Here is a 25346-nt window from a genome sequence, read left to right as displayed (position 1 = left end):
TTTTTGCCATTAAGGACATCTTGACAACCTGCCTTGTAGGAATTGTCAGACATCTACGCACCATACAGAACTATACTATGTTCAAAAACTTCCACGTCACTATCACGTACTCCACTATTTTCAATTGGAGACCCAGCATAGATATCAGAGATAAAACAATGTTCACACTACACGTTGTTACAATAACTAATGCAGCCAAAAGTTTTGTAAAGGAAAATGCTCCTCCCCCAAGGAGCCAACCTACCATAATCTCTCAAATGCAGCCCTGACCTGCAACCACATTGAAGATATTCCCGTCACCTTCCTTCATATAAAACTTCCCCTAGGATGCTTTGTGCTTCAAACATACCTGTATGTCCCAGCTAACTCCACAAGGGGACCTTGCACCCTCAGGCGACTAATCATCCACTTGCCCTCCTTCAGGAAGCGATAGAAGAGGGATCTCCATCTCCAAATGCCAGACTGTGACTTGCACACAGCCTTATTTAACCAAGTGGAATATATTTTGCTGGCTGTTTCCCTCATAGTTGTCTCTGAGCTAATTCAAAAAATATCAATTGCCTCACCTATGCACTAGCTAAAAGCCTTAATACAATGTCCCATGTCCTAGAAGCACTGAACTGGGAGTTTAGACAAGTTCATGAAGCAATTCTCGAAAACAAAACACCATTGATTGATTATTTACTGCTAAGACACAACCACAATTGCAAGGAATTTTGAGGTATGTACTACTTTAATTTGGCCAAAAACTCCCAGCTCATAGAAGACAACATTAAGGATTTCAAAGAATTAGTTAAAAACATCAGTTAAAAACTGATGAATTCGTTAAAAACATTCCCATTTGATTTAACAGGGCTACTTTCACCGACTAAATGCCCTTTTCCTGGAAGCTATTACTATAATTGCCTTTTTGTTGCCTCTTTCATTGCTCCCTGTGCCTCAATAGCTTGCAAGGCTGTCTTCCTCCTCACAAACCCCCTAACAGAAACCTCAACCAGATTTCCCTTATGATGCACCAGATAGACGAAAAATACAAGATCTATTCAGATGAGCCATAGGTTGTGCAATATATAATAATAATAATAATAATAATAATAATAATAATAATAATAATAATAATAATAATAATAATAATAATAATAATAATTTTATTTCTATACCGCCCTTCTCCCGAAGGACTCAGGGCGGTGTACAGCCTATTTAAAAACACAGAAACAAAACAACAATTAAAATTTAAAATCATTAAATAATTAGGCTCCAATTTAAAATCCCAGAAATTTAAAATACCCCAATTTAAAACGTTATGTTAATAGCCCGGCCTGGCGGAACAACAGGGGCTTCAGAGCGCAGCGAAACACCCGGAGGTCGGAGATCTTACGTATTTCCGGGGGCAGTTCATTCCACAGGGCTGGGGCTCCCACAGAGAAGGCCCTCCCTCTGGGTGTCGCCAGCCGACATAACTTGGCCGATGGCACCCTGAGGAGACCCTCTCTGTGGGAGCGGACTGGTCGGTGGGAGGCTATTGGTGGCAGAAGACGGTCTCGAAGGTACCCGGGTACTATGACATGGAGCGCTTTAAAGGTGGTAACCAACACCTTGAATCGCACCCGGAAGACCACTGGGAGCCAGTGCAGCTCGCGCAGGAGGGGTGTCAGGAGGGGTGTCATATATACTGTATACTTCTATATATAGGACAGAAAAGGAATAGAAAATCCCCCATCAACAATAATGTTCCAAAGAATAGAAAAGAAATCCCCCATAAGACCAGGAGTCTTCCCAAATTTCTTCACTATCTCCCTCCAGTCTAGCCTAAAGAAACTGTATTTCCATTCATAAAATATAGCCTTGCTATTTATGAAACAGTCTAGTTCAGAAATATACAATATGACAAGTGATCTCCAAAAGACCAAGCCAGCAACACAATAAACTAAACCTGATCACTCAGGCTGAAACCAAATCACAAAGGGACAAACCGCAGAATCATACATACAATAAAAAGGGAAATTGCAACAAGTTAAAATATTGCCTCCAGTCACAACAACACAAAAGAAGCACATACTCACACACACGTCAACCAGGAAAGCTCCCTGGTTTACCGAGGAACTCCAGGAGATGGAGCGTCAGAAGAGACGTCTAGAGCGATGCTGGAGGACCAGTAACTCCGAATCTGACCAAACACTCTTAAGAGCCTTTATTAGGACTTATTTAGTGGTGATATGGGCGGCAAAATGTTCACATTTTTCTGCACTTATTGCATCCGCTGATTGGTGTAATCCAGCCGCCCTCCTTAATGTAGGGGGAGTGGAAAAGCCCATGCAGGATAGAGCTGAGGAGTTTGTGCAGTTTCTGTCGGATAAAGTCGCTCAGATTCGGATGGACCTGGACTCTGATTGGGCAATTCCAACCGAGATGACGGGAGCAGGTCTTAGTCCTATTGTGTGGGATGAATTTGAGCCTGTGACTCCTGAGGAAGTGGGCAAGGCTGTAGGAGCGATGAGTTCCTCCATTTGTTTGTTTGACCCGTGACCCTCCTGGCTGGTTTCGGCCAGCAGGGAGGTGACACGAGGCTGGCTCCAGGCTTTAGTTAACACGTCCTTGAGGGAAGGGTCCTTCCTGCAACCATTAAAGGAAGCAGTTGTAAGGCCCCTCCTCAAGAAGCCTTCCCTGGATCCAGCAGAATTAAAGAACTTTCGTCCAGTCTCCAACCACTTCAGCTCCTACGGTCATTGGATGAAACGGATTATCTAGACCCTTTTCAGTCAGGCTTCAGGCCTGACCAAACTGCTTTGGTCACGCTGATGAATGACCTCTGGCAAGCTGAGATGGGGGTCATTCCTCTATCTTGGTGCTACTTGACCTCTCAGCAGCTTTCAATACCATTGACCATGTTATCCTTCTAGGACGACTAAGGGAGTTGGGAGTAGGAGGCACCGTGTTACTGTGCTTCTCCTCCTATCTCTCTGGTCAGTCACAGTCAGTGTTGGCAGGAGGACAGAGGTCGACCCCCTAGACCCCTCGTTTGTGGGGTGCCTCAGTCCTCTCTCCCCTCCTATTTAACATCTACATGAAACCGCTGGGTGAGATCATCCGACGATACGGGGTCGGATATCAGCAATATGCTGATGATACCCAGCTGTATATCTCCACCCCGCGTCAGTTCAGTGAAGCGGTGGATGTGATGTGCTGGTGCCTGGAGGCTGTGAGGGTCTGGATGGGAGTCAACAGGCTCAGACTTAACCCAGACAAGATCGAGTGACTGTGGGTATTGCCTCCTAAAGACTATGTCGACTATCCATCCTTGGTTCTGGGGGGGGGGGAGAAACTGTCCCCCTCAGAAAGGGCTCGCAATTTGAGTGTCCTTCTAGACTCACAGCTAAGATTAGAGCAACATCTGGCAGCTGTAGCTGGGGGACCTTTGTACAGGTTTGCCTGGTGCACCAATTGCGACCCTACTTGGATCAGGAGGCTCTCCTCACAGTCACTCAAGCCCTTGTCACCTCACGGTTAGATTACTGCAACACGCTCTGCATGGGGCTACCCTTGAAGAGTGTTTGGAGACTACAGTTGGTCCAGAATGCAGCTGCACGAGCTGTCGTGGGTGCACCTAGATACACCCACATTACACCAATTCTCCACAAGCTGCACTGGCTCCCTATTGGTCTCCAGGCACAATTCAAGGTGTTGGTTATTACCTTTAAAGCCCTACATGGCTCAGGGCCAGGCTATCTTCAAGGCCGCCTTCTACCACATAACTCTCAGCAACCGGTAAGATCCCATACAGTTGGTCTCCTCCGGGTCCCGTCAGCTAAACAATGCCAGCTGGCGGACCCGTGGGCTTCTCTGTGGCTGCCCCAGCTCTCTGGAACCAGTTACCTCCTGAGAACCGGACTGCCCCCACCCTATTGGCCTTCCGGAAAACGGTGAAGACCTGGCTTTTCCAGCAGGCCTGGGGCCATTGATCTTGCTGTTGCAATCTTGCAAGATCCGGCCATGAATGGTGTGCATGGACTTTTAATGTTTTTAAAATGTTTTATAATGTTTTTTAATAATTTTTCTATGTTCATTGTTCGCATTATTTTTGCTGTAAGCCACCCACAGTCCCTTGGGAGTTGGGCGGCATAGAAATGCGATAAATTAAATTAATTAAATTAAAAAATTAAATTAAATTAAATAATTAAATTAATTAAATTAAATTAAATTAAATTATGACTCAAAATTCAAATAAAAATTTGACCAGATCACCATTCATTTGCTAGCTGTCCCCAAGAACAAACTCTGTTGTTGGCTGTTGGGAAGTAAATGGACCTCCTTTCCTAAAGTCCACATTTTCTTCCAGCTTGAAAGAAAGACCCAAAAGGATTTTCTCCTCAACATGGTATCTCCAAAAAAACATAACTGAGTTTTTTTGCTAAAACCTGGTTTTCTTTAAAAAAAAAAAAAAAAAAAAGCAGTGAAACTTTGTGACAATATTCCATGGATTAATAGATTCATTATTTCTGGGTCATAATGATGACTTCTTCAGAAGTCAAAAATTCAGTGGCAGCACTGTAGACTTTTGTTTGTAATTAGCAATACAACTCTTTCTGGCAGCCATCTCAGCAATAGAAAGAGCAGACCCTAAAGAATACATCAAAACATCTAATACTGCCATCCAGTGGTGGTTTCTAAAATTGGAAGCATTACTTTTTAATTCAAGCTTCACATGACCACAACAAACATACCATTGATGCTTTCTAGTTGGGTGGCCTCAAGCTCGTGAATTTCGTGTAGCTCTTTCTGATTAGATTCTAGTGCTTCCAGTAACTGCTGCTTCCTCTCAGACAGTTCATGCAACTCATGTACCTCCTTTTCTGAAATTAGAAACTTTATAAACAACCCCTTCAGTAATATTTTTAAGATGCTCACTTTTGCTTTGATTACATATATATATATATAAACAATCTTTGATAGTGCCAAAAGTGAATATCTAAAAGACATTTAGGGTACAGATACTTAATCTGAATATTTCAGAAGACAAGTTGATAAGTATTTCTTCACATAGTCACCAGAAGACGCACAATATACAGAACATTTTCTCCTTGATTATTGGAGACTATGGAATGGAACACCAATCAATAGAAGCAAAATTTAATTTATTTCAGAATTAGAAACTGAAAGTATAAATATAAAAATCGGCAGAGATGGATTTTTTTTATATTGGATAATGCAAATAAACTGATCCAGAAAGAAAGCTGAACATTTATGCTTCCTTGAGAAGCACAGAAAATTCAAATATTTTAAGGTGAATTTTGAATACAAAATATGAATAAAACCATATCTAAATTATTCATAATTTTTTGCACAGCGTTTCACCAGAGCTAAATGGTATCAAAAAGAATAACGGTTATGAAATAAAGGGTCTGTCAAATTAAATAGCTTATTATATTAAAAACTAAAAAAGGGATTCCATAGGGTCCAGTACTGACACAAGTTCTGCTTAAAATATTCATAAATATAAATGACAATGATTTTTTTAAAAAATTAAAATTTAATAATTAAAAAAATAATGATGCATGTACCCTGGAATTGTCAAATGTATTTGAATAGAAAGATGGAATGGAAAGAACTCCAACTGTCCTCACTCTTATAGTTCACTTATTCTATTGATTACTAGATTTAAAGTATGAAAGCAATACATATATAATCATTGCTACTTTTTCTAAAATTCTTAGTAATATATTTTATTTACCAGAAGGTGGTATAAATGTACTGATTTCTGTAGTCTGATGACATATATTTTGAATACCATCTAGAGTTGCTTCCAGTTCTGTGGTCACCTGTTTTCTTTGCTCAGTTAACTCCTGCAGTTTATGTGCTAAAAAAATCAGTAATTATGTAAATATATAAAAATAATTAAGATCATTAGTATTATCTAGATTTCAAAAACATAATTAGGCTGGTAGTTTTAAATTTCTGGGCATTTATATCTCTAAGGACCTCTCATGGACTATGAATGTTAACATGCTTGTGAAGAAGGCACAGAAGAGGCTGTACTTCCTGAGAATGCTCAGGAAGATAAATCTATCTCAGCATCTACTTCTATCCTACTATTGCAGCACCATCGAGAGTGTCCTGACATATGGCATTCTTGCATGGTATGGGAGCAACTCTGTAGTGGGCAGAAAAGCTCTACAGAGAATCAATCATTAAAATTGCCCAGAATATCATCGGGCTCCAGCTACCAGCCCTGGACGACATCTTCGAATCTTGCTGTTTGAGATTTAAAGTTGGAAAACATTCTTAGAGACTCTTTCCATCCTGCTTACAATCTTTTTGGACTGCTGCCTTCTGGCAGAAGATACAGAACAATTAAAACTCGGACCACACATTTTCTCAATATTTTTTATCCCAGCTATAATTGCACTTAACAATGAACTAAAGGGCCACTATCAGTGAGCTGTTGGACAACATTACTTGGTCTGTTATGTGGATGTTTTGGTGGTTCAGGGATGGGGAATTTGTGGTGGATGGTGGGGTGTTTGGGGATTATGTGTGTTGGACCTAGTCTTTGGGTGTTAAATTAATTTCGTTGTATGGGTATACTGTGTATACATGTACAATGACAATAAAGTTATTATTATTAGCTTGTATCTAATATTTCTATCACTTCCCAAGTGGAATGAATCCTTTCTCCCCCAAACCTCCATCCACTCACAAATGATTAAATTATGCAACATTTCATACATCTCAAATTGAGTATTAAAATTTTAAAAGGTTTTTGAAGGATATTGCTTCTTCCCATAACCTCAGGATTATAATCCAACTTGATTATGGGATCATAATGCTTTTATGCTGAGAATGCCAACAGAACTGAGGATATGTTCCTATGCATCTTTCCCCTTACCTTAAAATAATACATACACCAGAAATAAAGCTGCAAAATTCAGATTTGAATTCATATGAAAAATTCCCTGATCCAAACTCCGATTTCTATAATGCCAATATAATCACTATTTTGCAGTTGAAAAGGTTTCCTGATAAAGCATTAAACTCAGCTTTGATTAAATATAAGATTCCCTAGCTCAAATACCAGTGATATCGCTGGGTTGAATAGCTGCAAATTCCTGAACTTCTTCTAGCTCTCTCCAGTTAGACTCCAATGTTTCAAGTAACTGTCCCTTCTTTTCAGATAGTTTATGTAAATCATACAATTCTTTTTCTGCAAAGAGAAATTTTCTTAATATATTTTTGAATATTATTTTATTTCTCACTTAAACTGCTTGCAAAAACAAAGAAAACTCCTTGAATATGCTTACTATGAATATGAAAAGTCCATTTTAAGATGAACATGCTTGAGTATCTAAGGCACTTAGGGTGCAGAAATGGCTTGACTATTTCTAACACTTTTACCTCTCTACTTACCAGAAGGTTGTATAAATGTAGTTCTTTCTGCAGGTCGATGACATATATCTTGTATGCCATCTAGTGTTGCTTCTAGTTCTATGGTCAAATGGCTTCTTTGCTCAGTTAATTCCTGTAACATATGCTCTATAAAAAATCCATAATAAAATATTACTTAACATACAAATAGTTACAATATGTTGCACATATTCATCTTAATATTGCCTCCATGATTAGTATGTGTCTAGAATTTCTGATGTCACTTCCAACTGGAATAAATTCACACCTCCCCCATTCACAAGATTAAAGAGAGCATTTCCTATACTACAGAATGGATATTAACATTATTAAATGGTTTTGGCAGGATGGGGTTTCTGCCTATGTTCTCAGGAATGTAACTCACTTTATTACAGGATTTTAATACTGGTGTGCTAAGAACACCAGCATAATTGATTCCAAACATATATTTGTATTTAAATATTTAGAAACCACAGCACACATACCATTGACATTGCAAGTCTGGGCAGCTGCAAGTTCTTGAATTTCTTGTAGCGCTTTCTGATTAGATTCCAGTGATTCCAGTAACTGTTGCTTCAATTCAGATAGTTCATGCAATTCCTGTAATTCCTCTTCTGCAAACAGCAGAGCTGGCCTTAATAAGAAGTACTAGGACATTTATTTTAAGATTCTGACCTGACTGCAATGATCTTCAGACTTACTGTAATTGTTTCTCCCTACCCCTTCTTTCCCTCCAAACAAGTAGGAAAGAAATTTTTTACTTTCTTCTCAGATTTATATTTTGCAAAACTGGTCACACAAGTTTTTTTCCAGCTTTCTTCTCATTGAACTGAAGCGGAAATGTAAATTAAAGTATTTTGCTGGAACTAGGCAAGACTGAAATGAAAAGTTAAAAGAGAAATATTGTAGGGCAAAGGAAAACAAAAGAAAAAGATAAGTGTTTCCCTGTCCAGTCTGACTCTAGGACGTGGTGCTCATTTCTATTTCTTAGCCAAGGGAGCAGGAGTGAAATCCAGCAGATTCTGACAGGTTCTGTCAGAAAATTTTGAGTAGTTCGAAGAACCGGCAAATAACACCTCTGGCTGTTATTTTCTTAATTTAATAAGAAAATGGTAAATTAGTTGCATATATTTATTTCCCTGAATATATGACTTTTTGATTATACACTTTTAAAAATTTCTGAATTTTTCATTGTTCTCAGCAAGAGATCTGATGGCAATAGAGTCTTTCTGTATATCTGATATACTCACCTTGAAGTCTGCTTTCAATTGTAAGTCCTGGAGCATGAGACCATCCCCTTTCGATATTCTGCAGATTTTGTTCTAAATGTTCAGCCACTTCATTTCTTAATTCAGTTAATTCTTTTATTTTTAAATCTGTGAAAACAGATACTTTCTTCTACATTTTGTGTTCATTGTGTTGGAAAATATTAATTTTTAACTAAATAGAATTGTTATGTACTCAATAATTTATTTAAAAAATACATTACCTGAATACTATGTAATAAAGATACAGGTAGTCCTTAATTAACAACTCTAATTGGCACTGGCAACTCTGCCACTAAGTGAAGCAGTTGCTATGTGGGAAATCACATGATCACAACTGTGCTCTCTGGCTGGAAAGAGACAAAGCTACCTCAGTTCCACAGCTTCAGTTTTTCTTTGCATCCTAACCATTCCTCACCCTTTAGAATGCTTAAGTGACAGCTTCTTGTTTTGTACCAGTGGTGGGTTGCTACTGGTTTGCCCCGGATCGGGCGAACCAGTAGCGGCAGTGGTGGGAGGCTCCGCCCACCCACCCGGACACTTCTGCGCATGTGCAGAAGCTTCTGCACATGCACAGAAGCATTGCAAGCACCCGCGAGTGAACCAGTAGCGATGAGTTTTGAAACCCATAACTGTTTTGTACACATAAAAAGCAATACAATCATGCTGCAGCTGCAGTCCAGAGCTAGGAACTATAGGTATGTTACACAAAAAGCTTCCGGTACTCTCTTGAAATCACTTTCCCTCCAATCTCTCTGCCAGAAAAAAGTAACTGACTTCTATAAGCAATCTCTCCTATATTTGTTTATTGTATGACATACTCACATCATATTTCAGTAAAAATGATACACCAACATATATCTAAATTGCAAATATAATTTTACTTAATTTGTTGCAGAAAGAAAATCAACAAAGTCTCTATTACTCACTATGTATTGAATACCTCATTTTTCAGCCCCTTAGTCACAATTCGGTGATGGTATTTTACACCACTTATTAAGGACATCTGTGCATATACCATGACCACTGTAAACTTGATTCAATTTCTCCATATCACACGAGGCTAATCAAGCCCAGGTTTTTTTTTCAAGATGCAGGGAAAGCTTCGACATTATGGGGAATTTTTTTTTTTATCCAATGTTGTTTCTATCCAGTGCTGTGAACGTCAAAATCGTCTTTTACAAGTTCTTTAGCAGTAGAAATAGCTCGATGTCTAGATCTCAACCAAGCAGACTATTGTTGAGTTCATTGATGGGCCACATCGTGTTGTGGGGGCACGTGCCCGCTGTCTTCAAGCGGTGACGTGCTCCGGCCCCCAATGCTCACCTCGTTCCCTGGGTTGTCCAGAGTCTCAGAGCCCCGGCCTTAGGCTGATGCTGTGCAACGCCAGGTCCATGGTCAATAAAGCCCCCCTCATTTGTGAGCTGATTCAGGAGGGGGGAACGGACCTGTCAGGTATTACAGAGACCTGGTTGGGCCAGGAGGGGGGTCCCCCTCGTTGAGATGTGCCCACCGGGTTTCCACGCATTTCATCAGCTGAGGGCCCAGGGTAGGGATGGGGGTGTGGTGGTTATTGTAAAGGAAGGTCTCGATCCTAGGGAGGCCACTGTACCTCAGATAGCCGGATGCGAGTCTCTCCTTGTAAAGTGGGGCCATGAGATGCAAGTAGGCCCTGCCTGAGCTCCTCAACGTTATAGCCGAGGTGGCGGTTGATACCCCCAGGCTTCTGGTCATGGGGGATTTCAACCTGCCGTCCATCGATGAAACGTCGGAGGTGGCTCGGGAGTTCATGGCTTTCATGACAGCCATGGACCTGACCCAGTTAATTCATGGCCCTATTCACAAAGGAGGACACACTCTGGACTTGGTTTTTTCTCTGGTCAGTGGTTGAATGGCCTAGATACAGGGGATACAGTCACTGAACCCTTGTCATGGTCAGACCATTCTCTCCTTAGACTTGACTTCCTGACTGCTACACTCCACCACAGGGAGGCGGAACCAACTAGGTGGTTCCGCCCCAGGCGCCTGATGGATCCTGATAGGTTCCAAATGGAGCTTGGCCATTCCCTGAGACTCTGGCTCACGACTCGCCGGAAGACCTGGTGGCCGCCTGGGATAGGGCGGCCGCTGGTGCTTTAGATCGAGTCGTGCCTTTGCGGCCTCTGACCCGATGCCAAATCAGCCCAGCTCCTTGGTTCTCCGAGGAGCTGAGGGAGATGAAGCGCCGGAAAAGATGCCTAGAGAGTAGATGGAGGGCTAATCGTTCTGGATCTGACCGAGCACTAGTGAGATCTTATATCAAGACCTACTTAGTGGCAATAAAAGCAGCGAAGTGTAACTACTTTTCCGCTCTTATCGCGTCGGCAGATAATCGCCCAGCCGCCCTGTTTAGGGTGACCCGCTCCCTCCTCCACCTGGGAGCGCGGGAAGACCCCTTGCAAGGGTGTGCTGAGGATTTTGCGTATTATCTGCATGATAAAATCGCTCAAATTCAGGACGGCTTGGACTCTGACTGGGTGGGTTCAGGCGAGGTGTCTGAGGCGGGTCTTGAGAATGTTATCTGTGAGGAGTTTGATCCTGAGGACGTGGACAGGATGCTGGGGAGGTTGAACGCAACCACATGTTTATTGGACCCGTGTCCCTCCTGGCTGGTGCTGGCTACCCGGAAGGTTACACGAGACTGGCTCCAGGGGATTATAAATGCTTCTTTGAGTGAGGGTTTCTTATCTCCCGCCTTGAAAGAAGCGGTGGTGAGGCCCCTCCTCAAGAAGCCTTCTCTGGATCGGCTGTTTGGCAAATTACCGTCCTGTCTCCAACCTTCGCTTTGTGGTGAAGGTTGTTGAGAGTGTGGTTGCGCGACAGCTCCCACAGTACCTGGATGAAACTGTCTATCTGGATCCATTCCAGTCCGGCTTCAGGCCTGGGTACAGCACGGAAACGGCATTGGTCGCGTTGGTCGATGATCTCTGGAGGGCTCAGGACAGAGGATGTTCCTCTGTTCTGGTCCTATTGGCTTTTGATACCATCGACCATGGTATCATGCTGCGCCGGCTGGAGGGTTTGGGAGTGGGAGGCACCGTCCTACGGTGGTTCTCCTCTTATCTCTCCGACCGGTCGCAGTCCGTGTTGGCTGGGGGGCAGAGGTTGACCTCGAGGCACCTTCTTTGTGGGGTGCCGCAAGGGTCGGTCCTCTCGCCTCTCCTGTTCAACATTTATGTGAAGCCGCTGGGTGAGATCATTCGTGGATTTGGGTACGGTGCCATCTGTACCCTGATGATACTCAGTTGTACATCTCCATCCCAGACCACCCCAACAATGCCCTTGAAGTGATGTCCCGGTGCCTGGAGGCCGTGCAGGTCTGGATGGGGAGGAACAGGCTCCGACTCAACCCTTCCAAGACCGAGTGGCTGTGGCTGCCGGCGTCCCGATATAGCCAGCTGATGCCATCGCTGGCTATTGGGAGCGAGTCATTGGCCCCCACGGAGAGGGCTCGTAACTTGGGCGTCCTCCTGGATGCACAGCTGTCTTTAGAAGAGCATATGATGCCTGTGGCCAGGGGGGCTTTCTATCAGGTTCGCCTGATATGCCAGTTGCGTCCCTTTCTGGATCGGGACTCCTTATGCACGGTCACTCACGCCCTCGTCACTTCTCGCCTGGACTATTGCAATGCTCTCTACATGGGGCTCCCCTTGAGGAGCACCTGGAGGCTCCAGCTGGTCCAGAATGCAGCCGTGCGGGTAATTATAGGGGCGACATGACGCTCCCATATAACACCTCTCCTGCGCAAGCTGCACTGGCTCCCGGTGGTCTTCCGGGTCTGCTTCAAGGTATTGGTTCTCATCTTTAAAGCGCTCCATGGCTTAGGGTCCGGGTATTTACAAGACCACCTTCTGCCACCGATAACCTCCCACCGGCCAATACGCTCCCACAGAGGGCGTCTCCTCAGGGTGCCATCAGTCAAGCAATGTCGACTGACGACCCCCAGAGGGGGAGTCTTCTCTGTGGGGGCACCCGCCCTCTGGAACGAGCTACCCCCAGGAATACGACTGATCCCAGACCTCCGTATTTTCCACCGAGCTTTGAAGACCTTCTTATTTCAGCAAACCGGGCTGGCTTAAAATTTTAATGGGCTATTTTACGGGTAAAGGGTTTTTACAATTTAGGGGAACCAAATTGATTTAATTCTGTTTTAATTTATTTTAATTTTTATACTGTATGTATTTTAACCTTGGCTGTTCACCGCCCTGAGTCCTTTGAGAGAAGGGCGGTATACAAATTTAATAAACCATAAACCATAAACCATATTTACATCTGGGAATTATCAATAATCTTCAGGTATTCTTGAAGAACGGCCTTTTTTCATCTTACTTCTAGAGATGGTACAGGTAGTCCTCGATTTTCAACAGTTCATATAGTAACCGTTCAAAGTTACAATGACACTGAAAAAAGTGACTTATGACTGTTTTTCACACCACTATTTCAGAATCTCCATGGTCATTTGATAAAAATTCAGATTAATGGCAACTGGTTCATATTTATGATAGTTTTTTTTTTTTTTAATTTGATTTATATGCCCCCCTTCTCCGGAGACTCAGGGCGGCTTACAATGCGTTAAGCAAGTTACAGTGTCACAAACACTTGGAGCCTTGAAAATAAATTTTTGTATCTTCTCAACTATTTTAGTGATATCATCTTATTGCTTATTCCTACATCCAAGAGTGCTTTTTAATCACTAGGAGTTCTGTGAGAGAACATGAAGCAGAAACAACATAGTATTTGAATTTTGCATATTATGCAATCCTAATCCTCTCAGTATTAGAATGGATATGCCTGCATCTCATTTGTCACTTATAATCATTGGCCACTATTCATAATGTCTGAGTATTCGCTCCCTTTTCTCTTCAGTACAGCTGATTATACTTTCACTGCTTGAATCTGTGATGGCAAAACAAACTTTCACTGGTCTCCTCCAAACTTCTCAAATAATTGTTTGGCATGCTGGAAACAAAACGATCTATGTGGGGGGTTGGGGGGCAACCACCTTTAGCACTTCTGTTTATACTTGAATGCTTGCTATGGAATTAATGGAAAACACTGAGAATAAAGTGTTGAATTTATATTTACCAACAAAGAAATAAAGGGAGACTAATATAGATCTATTTAGCTCTCATCAGCTAGCCATACCCTTCTGGAACTTGAACCTGGGATACTTACATATTAGGTAGATATATTAACCTCTAAACCACGTGCTCACCTTGCTTTGTCAGCTATGCCAGGGGAGAGATTAAGTATTTTTTTCCTCAGTGAAACCAGTCTATCAGGGCAACCTGGTCCACCCAAATATGGAACAGAATACTGCTTCCGCTTTGTTTCTTTGTCAATAAATATAAATTCAACAAAAAAAGTTTGTAGTGAAAGTGACTGCCTGAGAAAGCTCCTGGATTGGGACTGGAAGGCGAAAGTGGAAGCAGTTTGCTCCATCCCATATTTGGGTGAACCAGGTTGCCCTAAAAGACTGGTATCAGCAGGGGGGACAGGGGAACAATGAGAATAAAGGCAACCATGCGGACATTGGTTCATCTTTCATTTGCACTTCATATCCTGGTTTTCATTTCTACTGGTCTTACATTTATAATTATTCTTATATAGAGTCTGTACTTACCAGTAATAATGCTTGGTTCGGTAGCTGCAAGAGCCTCAACTTCTTCTAGCTCCTTTACATTTGATTTCAAAATTGCAAGCAAAGATAGGCTCTGTTTTGCCAGTTTATCAATCTTCTTCTCTGCAAAATGAGAAATACTTTAAAAGTCTGAGGAGGGAAATGTACATATATTACTGTTTAATTCTAGGCTACTAATCTTCTGTTTTAAAAATAATATTATTATTGAGGACAGACAAAGAGACACTGTCTTTTCCTAGATCTATCCAGATTTTGTTATTAGGCTGATTATCATTTCCTTTTTTTATTCCCTTTTTTTTTGAAGATGGGAACCACATTAACTCTTTTCTAGTTCATTTTTTTTCCACACTGCTTTGTTTGCAAAAAGAGCTGACGTACTAGATCACATCAGATTCCTGTTAAAACTTTGCCTGTAAGAACCTATCACAATTTATGTTTTGCATATATATCACTTATTTTCTTGTGTTAAGTACCTTCAAGGAATCTAGCACTTTCAAGTTCTTTTTGATTTGCTTCCAGATTATCAACTAACAGTGCCCTTTGTTTTTCCAGTTCTTTTACTCTGTTCTCTATAAAAAGAAAAAACATACGTTAAATAATTCAAAGTGTTGAAGCTTTTAATATGAAAATTAAGCCAAAAAAACATTAAATTGAGTACTATATTTCTATAAACAATGTTCAGTCCGTCACCCATCAATTTCATCATCTCTTAGTTTCTTGTGTTTGTGCCTCTTTCAACTTTTTCCACCAAGCCTTCAATTCTCAAACCAAGCTTTTTGGTTTTTATACTCTGGCAGTATCAAATCTTCAGTGTGCAAATCGAGTCCAACTCTTATTCTCTGCCTTTAATTGCCATCCTGGGATTTATTCAAAGCCATTGCAGACCCATTTTTTATTAAAGTTTTCTACTAAAAATTATAAGTTAAAGAGCATTTTTTCCAAAGACTTCCCAGAAATCATTATCACCAATCTTTTGTCTCTGAAATCTATCCAGGATCAAACAGCCCCATCTTAATAATAAAACATTTCCTTAAGATTTTAACTAGAAACTTTTGACTTCCCTAAATATCATACTCAATGTTGTTTCAAATTTAGTCTAAGCTGACAGACGACCTAGAAAACAAAGCATGATTAGGATTAGGAAACTAGTCAAGATATATCCTGTAAGTTTCTGTGAAAAATAATTTGGACCATTTCCCATTTATACAAAAACCCCTTTTGGCACTTACCATTAATTTCTGATGGCTGGGAAGATGCACGCACCCGAGCTTGTTCCAAATCTTTCATATTTAATTCCACATTTGCACGTAGTTGGATTCTTTCTTCTGAAAGCTTTCTAATTTCTGTTTCTAAAAATAAACATAAAATAAAACTGCCTATAAAATTCCCTATCCTGCCAAAGATGCCAATGATTTTCTATGCAAAATACATGCTCTTCTGATGAATTAGAACTCTCTTAACTTCTGAAGCACTATGGTTTGTGATATTAATGTTTGTATTTTATTCTGTATAGCTATGTACCATATATATATATAGTATCTTGTTTACTCTAATTTTTCTTTTTTATACACATTTTTGATCACTATAAACATTTTCCTTACTTTTAATTCTTGTTTATTCTTGTTAAAACATATTGTGTTTATGCTGTACACTGCCAGAGTCAAATTGAGCACTCCTATAAATCTTGAAATTAAATATAAATAGCATTTATATTAATAATGACTTAAATACTACATAATTATTTCTACATGATTTGATACCCACCAATATTTTCAAGTTTTCTAACTTGATGATAATCTTTTAAGTGTGAGTCTAGGATTGAAAGCAAAACTGTTCTTTCCTCTGCCAGATCATTTCTTTCTTTCTCTATTAAAAAAAGGAAGACTTTTTAAATCTAGCCAATGATGCTAAGGAACTAAACATAAAGTTACAATTCTATTTCTTTATAGTTTTTGGCTTGAGTAACGATTCATTCATTCCATCACTTTGCTTTTTGTACACTATTATAACAATAGGGTATTCTATATTAAGGATCTCATTTTAATATTTATCTTAGTTTCTACCTGAGAGATCAGCTTTTGGAGTCTGCTCTTGCAATAAAAGTCTAATAACCGATACTATATTTGCAAGCAAAGTTCTTTTTTTTTCATCTTCCTCTTTTTCACCTATATGCATTGAAAAAAATTGAGATACAATTATTACAAAATAGGGTATTTCCCCCTTCCTCATCAGATGATGCATGAAAGAAGCTTATTAAGTAATTTTCTGCTGGTCCTAGAATTCTCTGGGCCAAAGCTGCATTGCAGGAGGTGCAGCCACCTGGTGCATGTTTTTTGTCCCTCAAAGCTCTGGGTTTTGGAGCAGCTTGGAATGAACATATAATACGGGGTCCAAACTGGATTGTGCCTATGTAGATCCTCTGTGAATGTGGATCCTGTACACCTAAAAACACCCACATTACACCAATTCTCCGCGAGCTGCACTGGCTCCCTATTGGTCTCCGGGCACAATTCAAGGTGTTGGTTATTACCTTTAAAGCCCTACATGGCTCAGGGCCAGGCTATCTTCGAGACCGCCTTCTACTGCATAGCTCCCAGCGACCAGTAAAATCCCCACAGAGTTGGTCTCCTCCGGGTCCTGTCAGCTAAACAATGCTGGCTGGCAGGCCCGTGGGGGAAAGCCTTCTCTGTGGCTGCCCCAGCTCTCTGGAATCAATTACCTCCTGAGGTCTGGACTACCCCCACCTTATTGGCCTTCTGGAAAGCGGTGAAGACCTGTCTTTTCCGGCAGGCCTGGGGCCGTTGATCTCGCTGTTCAATCTTGCAAGATCTGGCCATGGATGGTGTGCATGTGTTTTTAATATGTTTTTCAAAAAACATATTATGTTTTTATAATTTTTTTTTTAAAAAAAATTATGTTCATTGTTTGTATTATTTTTGTTGTAAGCCACCCGGAGTCCCTTGGGAGTTGGGCGGCATAGAAATATGATTTAAATTAAATTAAATTAAATTAAATTAAATTAAATTAAATTAAATAATTAAATAATTAAATTAAATAATTAAATTAAATTAAATTAAATTAAATTAAATTAAATTAAATTAAATTAAATTAAATTAAATTAATTAAAAATTAAATTAAATTAAATTAAATTAAATTATTAAATTAAAAAATTAAATTAAATTAAATTAAATTGTTAAATTAAATTAAATTAATAATTAAATTAAATTAAATTAAATTAAATTATTAAATTAAATTAAATTAAATTAAATTAAATTAAATTATTAAATTAAATTAAATTAAATTGTTAAATTAAATTAAATTAAATTATTAAATTAAATTAAATTAAATTAAATTAAATAATTAAATTAAATAAATTAAATTAAATTAAATTAAATTAAATTAAATTAAATTAAATTAAATTAAATTAAATTAAATTAAATTAAATTAAATTAAATTAAATTAAGCCTAGAACACCACTGGCAAAACGCAAAGGGGTAAAGCCAACTAAGCGTATGTGGGAGTCTTCATTAAGATTTACCTTGTGGCAATAAGAGTGATGTACTCTGCTTATTTCTTGACTCTCATTGCATCTGCAGATAAATAGCGAGCAGCCCTAATAAGATGACCAGGTCTCTTCTGGATTAAGAAGAGACTGGAAAGTTCTTGTTAGGTCACTGTGAGTAATATTCTTGACATGTGTTAAATACCGTATTTTTCGGAGTATGAGACGCACCAGAGTATAAGATGCACCTTAGTTTTGGGGAAGGAAAATAAGAAAAAAGGTGATTGGTGGGTGGATCAGCCTTCCGGAATACCCCGAAACAGCTGTTCTCAGAGGTGAATTTTAGCAACAGGTTTGTTGGTTGTGAGCAATGTGCCCTGCTTTTTTTTTCTGCCTCTGAAAGCCTCCGAAACAGAGCTTCAGAAAAAAAGGCTTTTTCTGGACTTCCGGTCTGGCACCACGGTGCTAGTCGGGGAAATAGTGGGCTCTAATGAGCCCGCAAAAACCCTGACTGACAAACCACCGATCAATGGGTCTTCGGACTGATCCTGTCCGGAAGAGACAGGGGGAAGGAGAAGAGCACCTTGGAAGGCCAAGAGGAACAGGCAAGTTCCTCGGAGGCCAGAGGGAATCCTTGGAGTCGGCGGTGGGGGTAGGCAGCCATGGCAGCTGCTACAAAGCCGTGGCAGACCGTGAAAAGATCGTGCAGGAAGGAAGAAGAAAGAATGAGTTTTTTTGAAGCCGGGCCAACCCAGGCAAGAAACAATGTAATAGCATGGATTTTTATAAATAAGACCCCAAATTTAAAAAGCGGCTGCAGATCTTTGGGGCTTGAAGATTTGGTAAAAAACAATAATTGGAAATATAGTCCCATGATAGATTTTGCTTTAGTAAAATTGATTTGAAAGAATTGGCTTTTAATGAATTAGAAAATTGGGTTTCTCTTTCAATTGGAATGGATTGGAGAAATGTTTCTTTGGGAGTTAACACCTTTGGAAAGTTAATGATGAAAGACAAACGGATGGTTACATAATAGGTATGGAGACCGCGATGACTAAGTGGGAATGTGGATTGTAGAGATTCCCCACCGGTTTGGAAAAGAAATATTTTGAATGGCTTTTTACTTTGGATTACTTCAAAATTAACTTTACACTTATGGATTTTGGAGTCCTATTCTGTTTTGGGGTGATTTTATGAAGAAAGAAGAAATACTCTGAATTTATTACAATTGAAACTAACTGGCTTAGCAATAAAAGGCGTGGCGCAGGAACAAAAGAGAGGAAGTTGATGCATTATACATGGAACAGATGTTACAAAAGCATTAAAGTGACATACAGGGTTTTCAATTTGGACATATGGATTTTGAAGTGGAACATTCATGGACAGATAGGGAAAGGAAGAAACAAAGCAGATAAAATTAAAATGTAATGTTTAAAAGCTTAAATGTATAAATGACTTTTGGATAAAAACAGGAAGGCTCTTGGAGTAACAAAGATGGAAAATAAGAGATGGTAACTAAAATAGAGGATTGATGTATAGGTGGTTAAAAATAAAAATAATGAAAATAAGGGGCTTCCAGTCTGGAGACGCGGAGCCACAGTCGGGGAATTAGCAGGCTCTAACAAGCCCGTAGAAACCCTGACTGACAAACGCTGTCCGACCGGTCTTCGGACCGACCCCCATCTTGCAGGGATGGGGGGTGAAGAGGAGCGCCTTGGAGGGCCAAGAGGAACAGGCAAGTTGTTCGGAGGCCAGAGGGAATCCTCAAAGTCGGTGGCGGGGATAGGCAGCCATGGCGGCTGCCACAAAGCTGCAGCAGACTGGGACGCAAGATCATGCAAGAGGAAGAAGAAAGAACGAGCGTTTTGAAGCCAGGTGAGTGACACCAACCCAGGCAAACAATGGGATTACTTGGAGTATTTTTTAAAATAAGACCCCAACCTTAAACAGCGGCTACAGATCCGTGGGGCTTGAAGATTTAAAAGAAAGGAGGGGGGGGAAATGGAGACCCAAGACAAACTTTGCATTAATTAATTTGGCTTAGAAAATTTGTTTTTAATAATTTGGAAAATTGGACTCTTTTTTTTTTTTTTTTGGAGTGGATTGAAGAAATGTTTCTTTGGGAATCTAAACCTGTGAAAGTTAATGAAGTTAATGAAGATTGACAGACGGATGGCTACAAAATTGCCATGAAGTCTGCGGTGACTAAGCAGGAGAGTGGATTGAAGAGATTTTACTTTCTGTTTGGAAAAGAAACATCCTAAATGACTTTCTACTTTGGATTATTATGATTACTTTGGAATTAACATTAGACTAATGGATTTTGGAAATTTTTATCCTGTTCTGGGTGATTTTAAGAAGAAAGAAGAAAGATCTTGGACCTTTTCTATAATGGAAATTTACAGACTTAGCAAAAAGAAGGTGTGGCACACGAACACAAGACAGGAAGTGGATACATCACGCTTGGAGCAGACATTATAAGAGCATTAAAGTGATACATAGAACTTTTCATTTGAATAGATGAACTTTGAAGTGGAACATGTGGACAGACAGGAAAAAGAAGAAACAAAATAGATTTAAACTAAATGTAATTAAATTGAAATGTAATGCTTAAAAGCCTAAAGGAATAAAAGGTTGGGTTTTTTTGGATTAAAACAGGAAGGTTTTTTGGAATAATAAAGAAAGAAAATAACAAATGGCAATCAAAATAGGGATTTATATACAAGTGGTTAAAAATTACAATGAGAAGTGTATACTAATGTGAGATAACTTTAAGAAAACTTACTATTTGTTGTAATATGCTTCAACTATATTCTGCAAACAAAGTTAGACTGGTGACTATGATTGATTAACATATTTTTTGAATGAAACTATGAAATACACAGATGATAGAGATAAATTGTGATGTAATTCAACAAATACTGGAAATGATGATTACTATGAAATATAATGAGAATTAATTTTGATGAATATGCTGATACATAGAGATCAAATAGATAACTATGCTGTAAGGGAAAACTAAAATAATGAGGTGAAGGATACTAACTAGATAAGAGTTAGAGACTCGGAGGAAGTAAGTGGGAAAATAATTAAAATGCTGGAAATCAGCCAAACAATGGCAGGAGAGTTGGAGGAGATTATGCTGTAAATCAGCCAAACATAAAATGCTAGAAATCAGCCAATAAAATGCTGGAAATCAGCCAAGCAATAGGAGAGTTGGAGGAAAATATGCTGGAAATCAGCCAAACAATGGAAGGAGTTCTGGAGATTATACTAGAAATTAGCCAAATACAATATGCTGGAAATCAGCCAATAACGTTGAGAGATCGGGAGGAGATAATATTGGGAATAATCTCAAAAGAGTTGATAATTTGGAGAAGAATAAGTAATATGTTCTTGTGATAAAACTGTGTAATATGTGGGATATCAAATTGGAAAGTTCAAGATATTTTGATTTGATAAAAAGGGTCAAATAATTAAGATGTTGATAAAATTGTGTTTTATAAATTTTAACAAAATGGAGTTGTATTGAAATTGAACTTGATAATTCTGGTGATAAAATTGTAAGGTATATAATTAGAATAAGAGACTAGAATATTGTTAATAACTGTTTGGATATTGATGAGATATAGATACAGAGATAACGAGTTAAAATTTAATTTGAAGCTTAAACTGTATTGATATATTAGATTTGTTTAGATGAAAGTGTTAGAATTTTATGTTTAAATTTGTTGTTGTTTTTTCTGTTTTAAATTTTTAAAAGATGTAATGGAAAAGTGGAATAGAGCATGTTAAAAGAATGTAAGCATGTTAACCATCTATGACCGGATCGAAACTCTGTTCTTGAAAGTTATATTTTATGTTTATGTTTGGAAAAAAATAAAAAAATATTTACAAAAAAAAATAATAATAATGAAAATAAGAGTATACACTAATATGAGATAACTTTAAGAAAATGTATTGCTTGATGTAATATATTTTAATTTTAAATTGCAAACAAACTTCAGATTGGTGAATATGGTTAATTAATATATTATTGGATGAAACTATAAGATATACAGTCTTTAGTAACAAATTGTGATTTAATTAAATGTATGCTGGAAATGATTAATACTATGAAACATGTTGAGAATTAATTTGGAAGAGTATGTCGGGAAACTGATATATAATGGATAAATATATTGCAAGGGAAAGTTAAAATAAGAGATGATGGGCACCAACGAAATAAGAGTTTGAGATTTGGAGGAGAATATGCTGGAAACCAGTTAAAATGGAAAATGCTGGAAATCAGCCAAATAATAGCAGGGGAGTTGACTATGCTGGAAATCAGCCAAACAATAGTGGGAGTTTTGGAGGAGATTATGCTGGAAATCAGCCAAATATAATATGCTGGAAATCAGCCAAATATAATATGCTGGAAATCAGACAAATAGTAGTTGGAGGTATGGAGGAGAATATGCTGGAAATCAGCCTAAATAAAATATGCTGGATATCAGCTAAATAATAATAGGTGATATGGAGGAGGATATGAATCTTGAGATAAATATGTGTAACATGAAATGTGTAATAGATAAGCGTGAAAAAAATCAAAGATAAATTGATAAAGTTTAAGATTTTAAGATTTGATGAAATGGGCCTAGAGATTAAAAAATATGGATAGAATTCTGTTTTATAAACTGAAATAAAAATAGAGTTGTATTGAATCTGAAATTAAGATTTATGGTAATAAAATTGTAAGGTAAATAATTAGATTAAGAGGTTAGAATATTGTTAAAATTTATATTTTGATATTGACGTTAAAAGATGTAATGAAGGCAATTTGGAGAAGAACCAGATATAATTCGGATTGATACATGGATATAAAAATGAGTTAAACTTATCTGAAAACTAAATCTGTGGAGATATAATATGGTGGACTCTCTCCCCTGGACTTTTTTTAAACCATCATTAAGAATCCTTGGCCTCTTTCCATCTTCCTCAGACAGACTTTTGGAACCTTAAGATGTATTCATCTGCTGATCTCTTTGCACTGCGAGACTCCCCCCTCTCGCAGGCCTGGCCCTCCATGTTATCGAGGGCCTATCTTGATGATGGGTCTTGGAACCCCGAGAGATGGTATGCAGCGAAGAGGGGGTTGAGGGGTTTTCTACATAAATTTTTAATGAAATTTTTAAGGGGTGGGAATAATGATTTTTTAAGGGGAACCGGGAGGAAGACCAAGGGGCTTGGGGGGACGAACCCACTAGGGTCAGAGCCGAGCCGGCACAGGGGGACGGTTTGGAGGGTGCAGGTCGAGGGATTGGGGAGGGGCTGAAGGACTATCCGGAGGAGGAATTTTCCATCAGCATGGGAGGGGCAGATATGGCGGGAGCAGGGGACCATATCATGTGTCGGGGGCTCGCACTTGCTATCTAAGAGCAATTGCTTGCCCCGGTCCCCAAGGCTCCGCTCAGACATTAGGTGGCTTAGATACTCAGGATCTGGGCCTTCGGCTGATGCTGTGCAACGCCAGGTCCGTGGTAAATAAGGCCCCCCTCATTCACGATCTTATTCAAGAGGGAGGAGCGGACCTGGCGGGTATTACGGAGACCTGGTTGGGCCCGGAGGGCGGCGTCCCTCTGGTTGAAATGTGCCCACCAGGCTTCAGAGCATTCCATCAGCCGAGGGCCCAGGGGAGGGGCGGGGGGGTGGCTGTTATTATTAATGAGGATCTGGGTCCGAGGGAGACCACTGTGCCTCAGATAGCCGGATGTGAGTCCCTCCTTGTGACGTGGGGTCATGGGGTTCAGATGAGCTTGTTGCTTACGTACCTGGCTCCCTGCCGCGTGGCAACAGCCCTACCTGAGCTACTCGACGTGATAGCCATGGTGGCAGTAGATACACCCAGGCTTTTAGTCATGGGTGATTTCAACTTGCCATCCGTTGGTGAAACGTCTGAGGTGGCTCGGGAGTTCATGGCTTCCATGACGGCCATGGACCTGACCCAGTTAGTTCATGGCCCTACTCACAGGGGAGGTCACACTCTGGACCTGATTTTTGTCTCTGGCCAGTGGTTGAGTGGTCTTGTTATTGGGGATATAGACATGGAACCCTTGTCATGGACAGACCACTCACTCCTTCGCCTAGATCTTCGAACCGCTGCCCCCCGCCGCAGGGAGGCGGATCCAATTAGATGGATCCGCCCCAGGCGCCTGATGGATCCTGATAGGTTCCAGATGGAGCTTGGGCCATTTCCTGAGGTTCTAGTACATGACTCGGCCGAGGACCTGGTAGCCGCCTGGGATTGGGCGGCTAGTGGGGCCTTGGACCGAGTTGTGCCTTTGCGGCCTCTGACCCGGTGCCGATCCCATGCAGCTCCTTGGTTTACTGAGGAGCTGAGGGAAATGAAGCACCGGAAAAGACGCCTGGAGAGCGGTTGGAGGGCCAGTCTTGCTGAATCTGATCGAACACTGGTAAGGTCGCATATTAAGACCTACCTAGTGGCGATAAAGACAGCAAAGTTTAATTACTTTTCCGCCTCTATTGCATCATCACGGAATCGTCCGACCGCCCTGTTTAGGGTGACCCGCTCCCTGCTCCATCCGGGAGCGCGGGACGATCCCTTGGAAGGCAGGGGGAGGATTTCGGACAATACCTGTATGACAAAATCGCTCAGATCCAGGGGGATTTGGACTCTGACTGGGTAGATCAGGGCAGAGTGACGAGAAATAGTCTTGAGAATGTTATCTGGGAGGAGTTTGACGCTGTGACTCCCGATGATGTGGACAGGATTTTGGGGAGACTTAGTGCGGCCACATGTTTACTGGACCCGTGTCCCTCCTGGTTGGTACTGGCTTCCCGGGAGGTTACACGAGGCTGGCTCCAGGGTGTTATCAACGCTTCGCTGAGTGAGGGCCACTTCCCCGCTGCCTTGAAGGAGGCGGTGGTGAGGCCTCTCCTCAAGAAGCCATCCCTGGATCCGGCAATATTGGCCAACTACAGTCCTGTCTCCAACCTTCGCTTCATGGCGAAGATTGTGGAGAGTGTGGTCACGTGACAGTTCCCACAATTCCTGGAGGAAACATCTTATCTAGATCCGTTCCAGTCAGGTTTCAGGTCTGGGCACAGCACGGAAACGGCATTGGTCGCGTTGGTTGATGATCTCTGGAGGGCTCGGGACAGGGGTTGCTCCTCTGTTCTGGTCCTGTTAGATCTCTCAGCGGCTTTTGATACCATCGACCATGGTATCATGCTGCACCAGCTGGAAGAGTTCGGGGTGGGAGGCACCGTGTTGCGGTGGTTCTCCTCCTTTCTCTCCGACCGGTCGCAGTTTGTGTTGGCAGGGGGGCAGAGGTCGACCTCGAGGCCTCTCATCTGTGGAGTGCCGCAGGGATCGGTCCTCTCGCCCCTTCTGTTCAACATTTATGTAAAGCCGCTGGGCGAGATCATCCGTGGCTTCGGGATGAGATACCACCAGTACGCTGATGACACCCAGCTGTACATCTCCACCCCAGGCCACCCC

At 40.5% G+C, this 25346-nt stretch overlaps 1 protein-coding gene across 27 annotated transcripts in view; it reads right to left on the bottom strand.

Moving 5' to 3' along the window:
- Positions 1 to 25346, bottom strand: part of CCDC7 (coiled-coil domain containing 7) — a 292932-nt gene that overhangs the window by 128315 nt on the left and 139271 nt on the right. For 19 of the 27 annotated variants that reach the window (XR_015734107.1, XM_087892982.1, XM_087892984.1 and 16 more), the window contains 11 exons: positions 16407 to 16508; positions 16108 to 16209; positions 15573 to 15692; positions 14817 to 14912; positions 14326 to 14445; positions 8649 to 8774; positions 7884 to 8012; positions 7402 to 7527; positions 7070 to 7198; positions 5729 to 5854; positions 4722 to 4850 (listed from right to left, as the gene is read on the bottom strand). Coding sequence is in view for 26 of the 27 variants with exons in the window: in XM_087892982.1 (XP_087749108.1) it covers positions 4722 to 4850; positions 5729 to 5854; positions 7070 to 7198; positions 7402 to 7527; positions 7884 to 8012; positions 8649 to 8774; positions 14326 to 14445; positions 14817 to 14912; positions 15573 to 15692; positions 16108 to 16209; positions 16407 to 16508 (1305 nt within the window). In the remaining variant the exon portion in view is untranslated. The remainder of the gene's footprint in view (positions 1 to 4721; positions 4851 to 5728; positions 5855 to 7069; positions 7199 to 7401; positions 7528 to 7883; positions 8013 to 8648; positions 8775 to 14325; positions 14446 to 14816; positions 14913 to 15572; positions 15693 to 16107; positions 16210 to 16406; positions 16509 to 25346) is intronic. The other 8 variants (XM_087892986.1, XM_087892988.1, XM_087892994.1 and 5 more) reach the window with 5 other exon arrangements.

Source organism: Pantherophis guttatus, chromosome 4 (assembly GCF_059756535.1).
Source record: "Pantherophis guttatus breed Tessera chromosome 4, ASM5975653v1, whole genome shotgun sequence".
In the NCBI taxonomy this organism is placed as follows: Eukaryota; Metazoa; Chordata; class Lepidosauria; order Squamata; family Colubridae; genus Pantherophis; species Pantherophis guttatus.
Note: the sequence above shows the minus strand (reverse complement) of the source record. Positions and strands in the feature narration are given on the sequence as shown.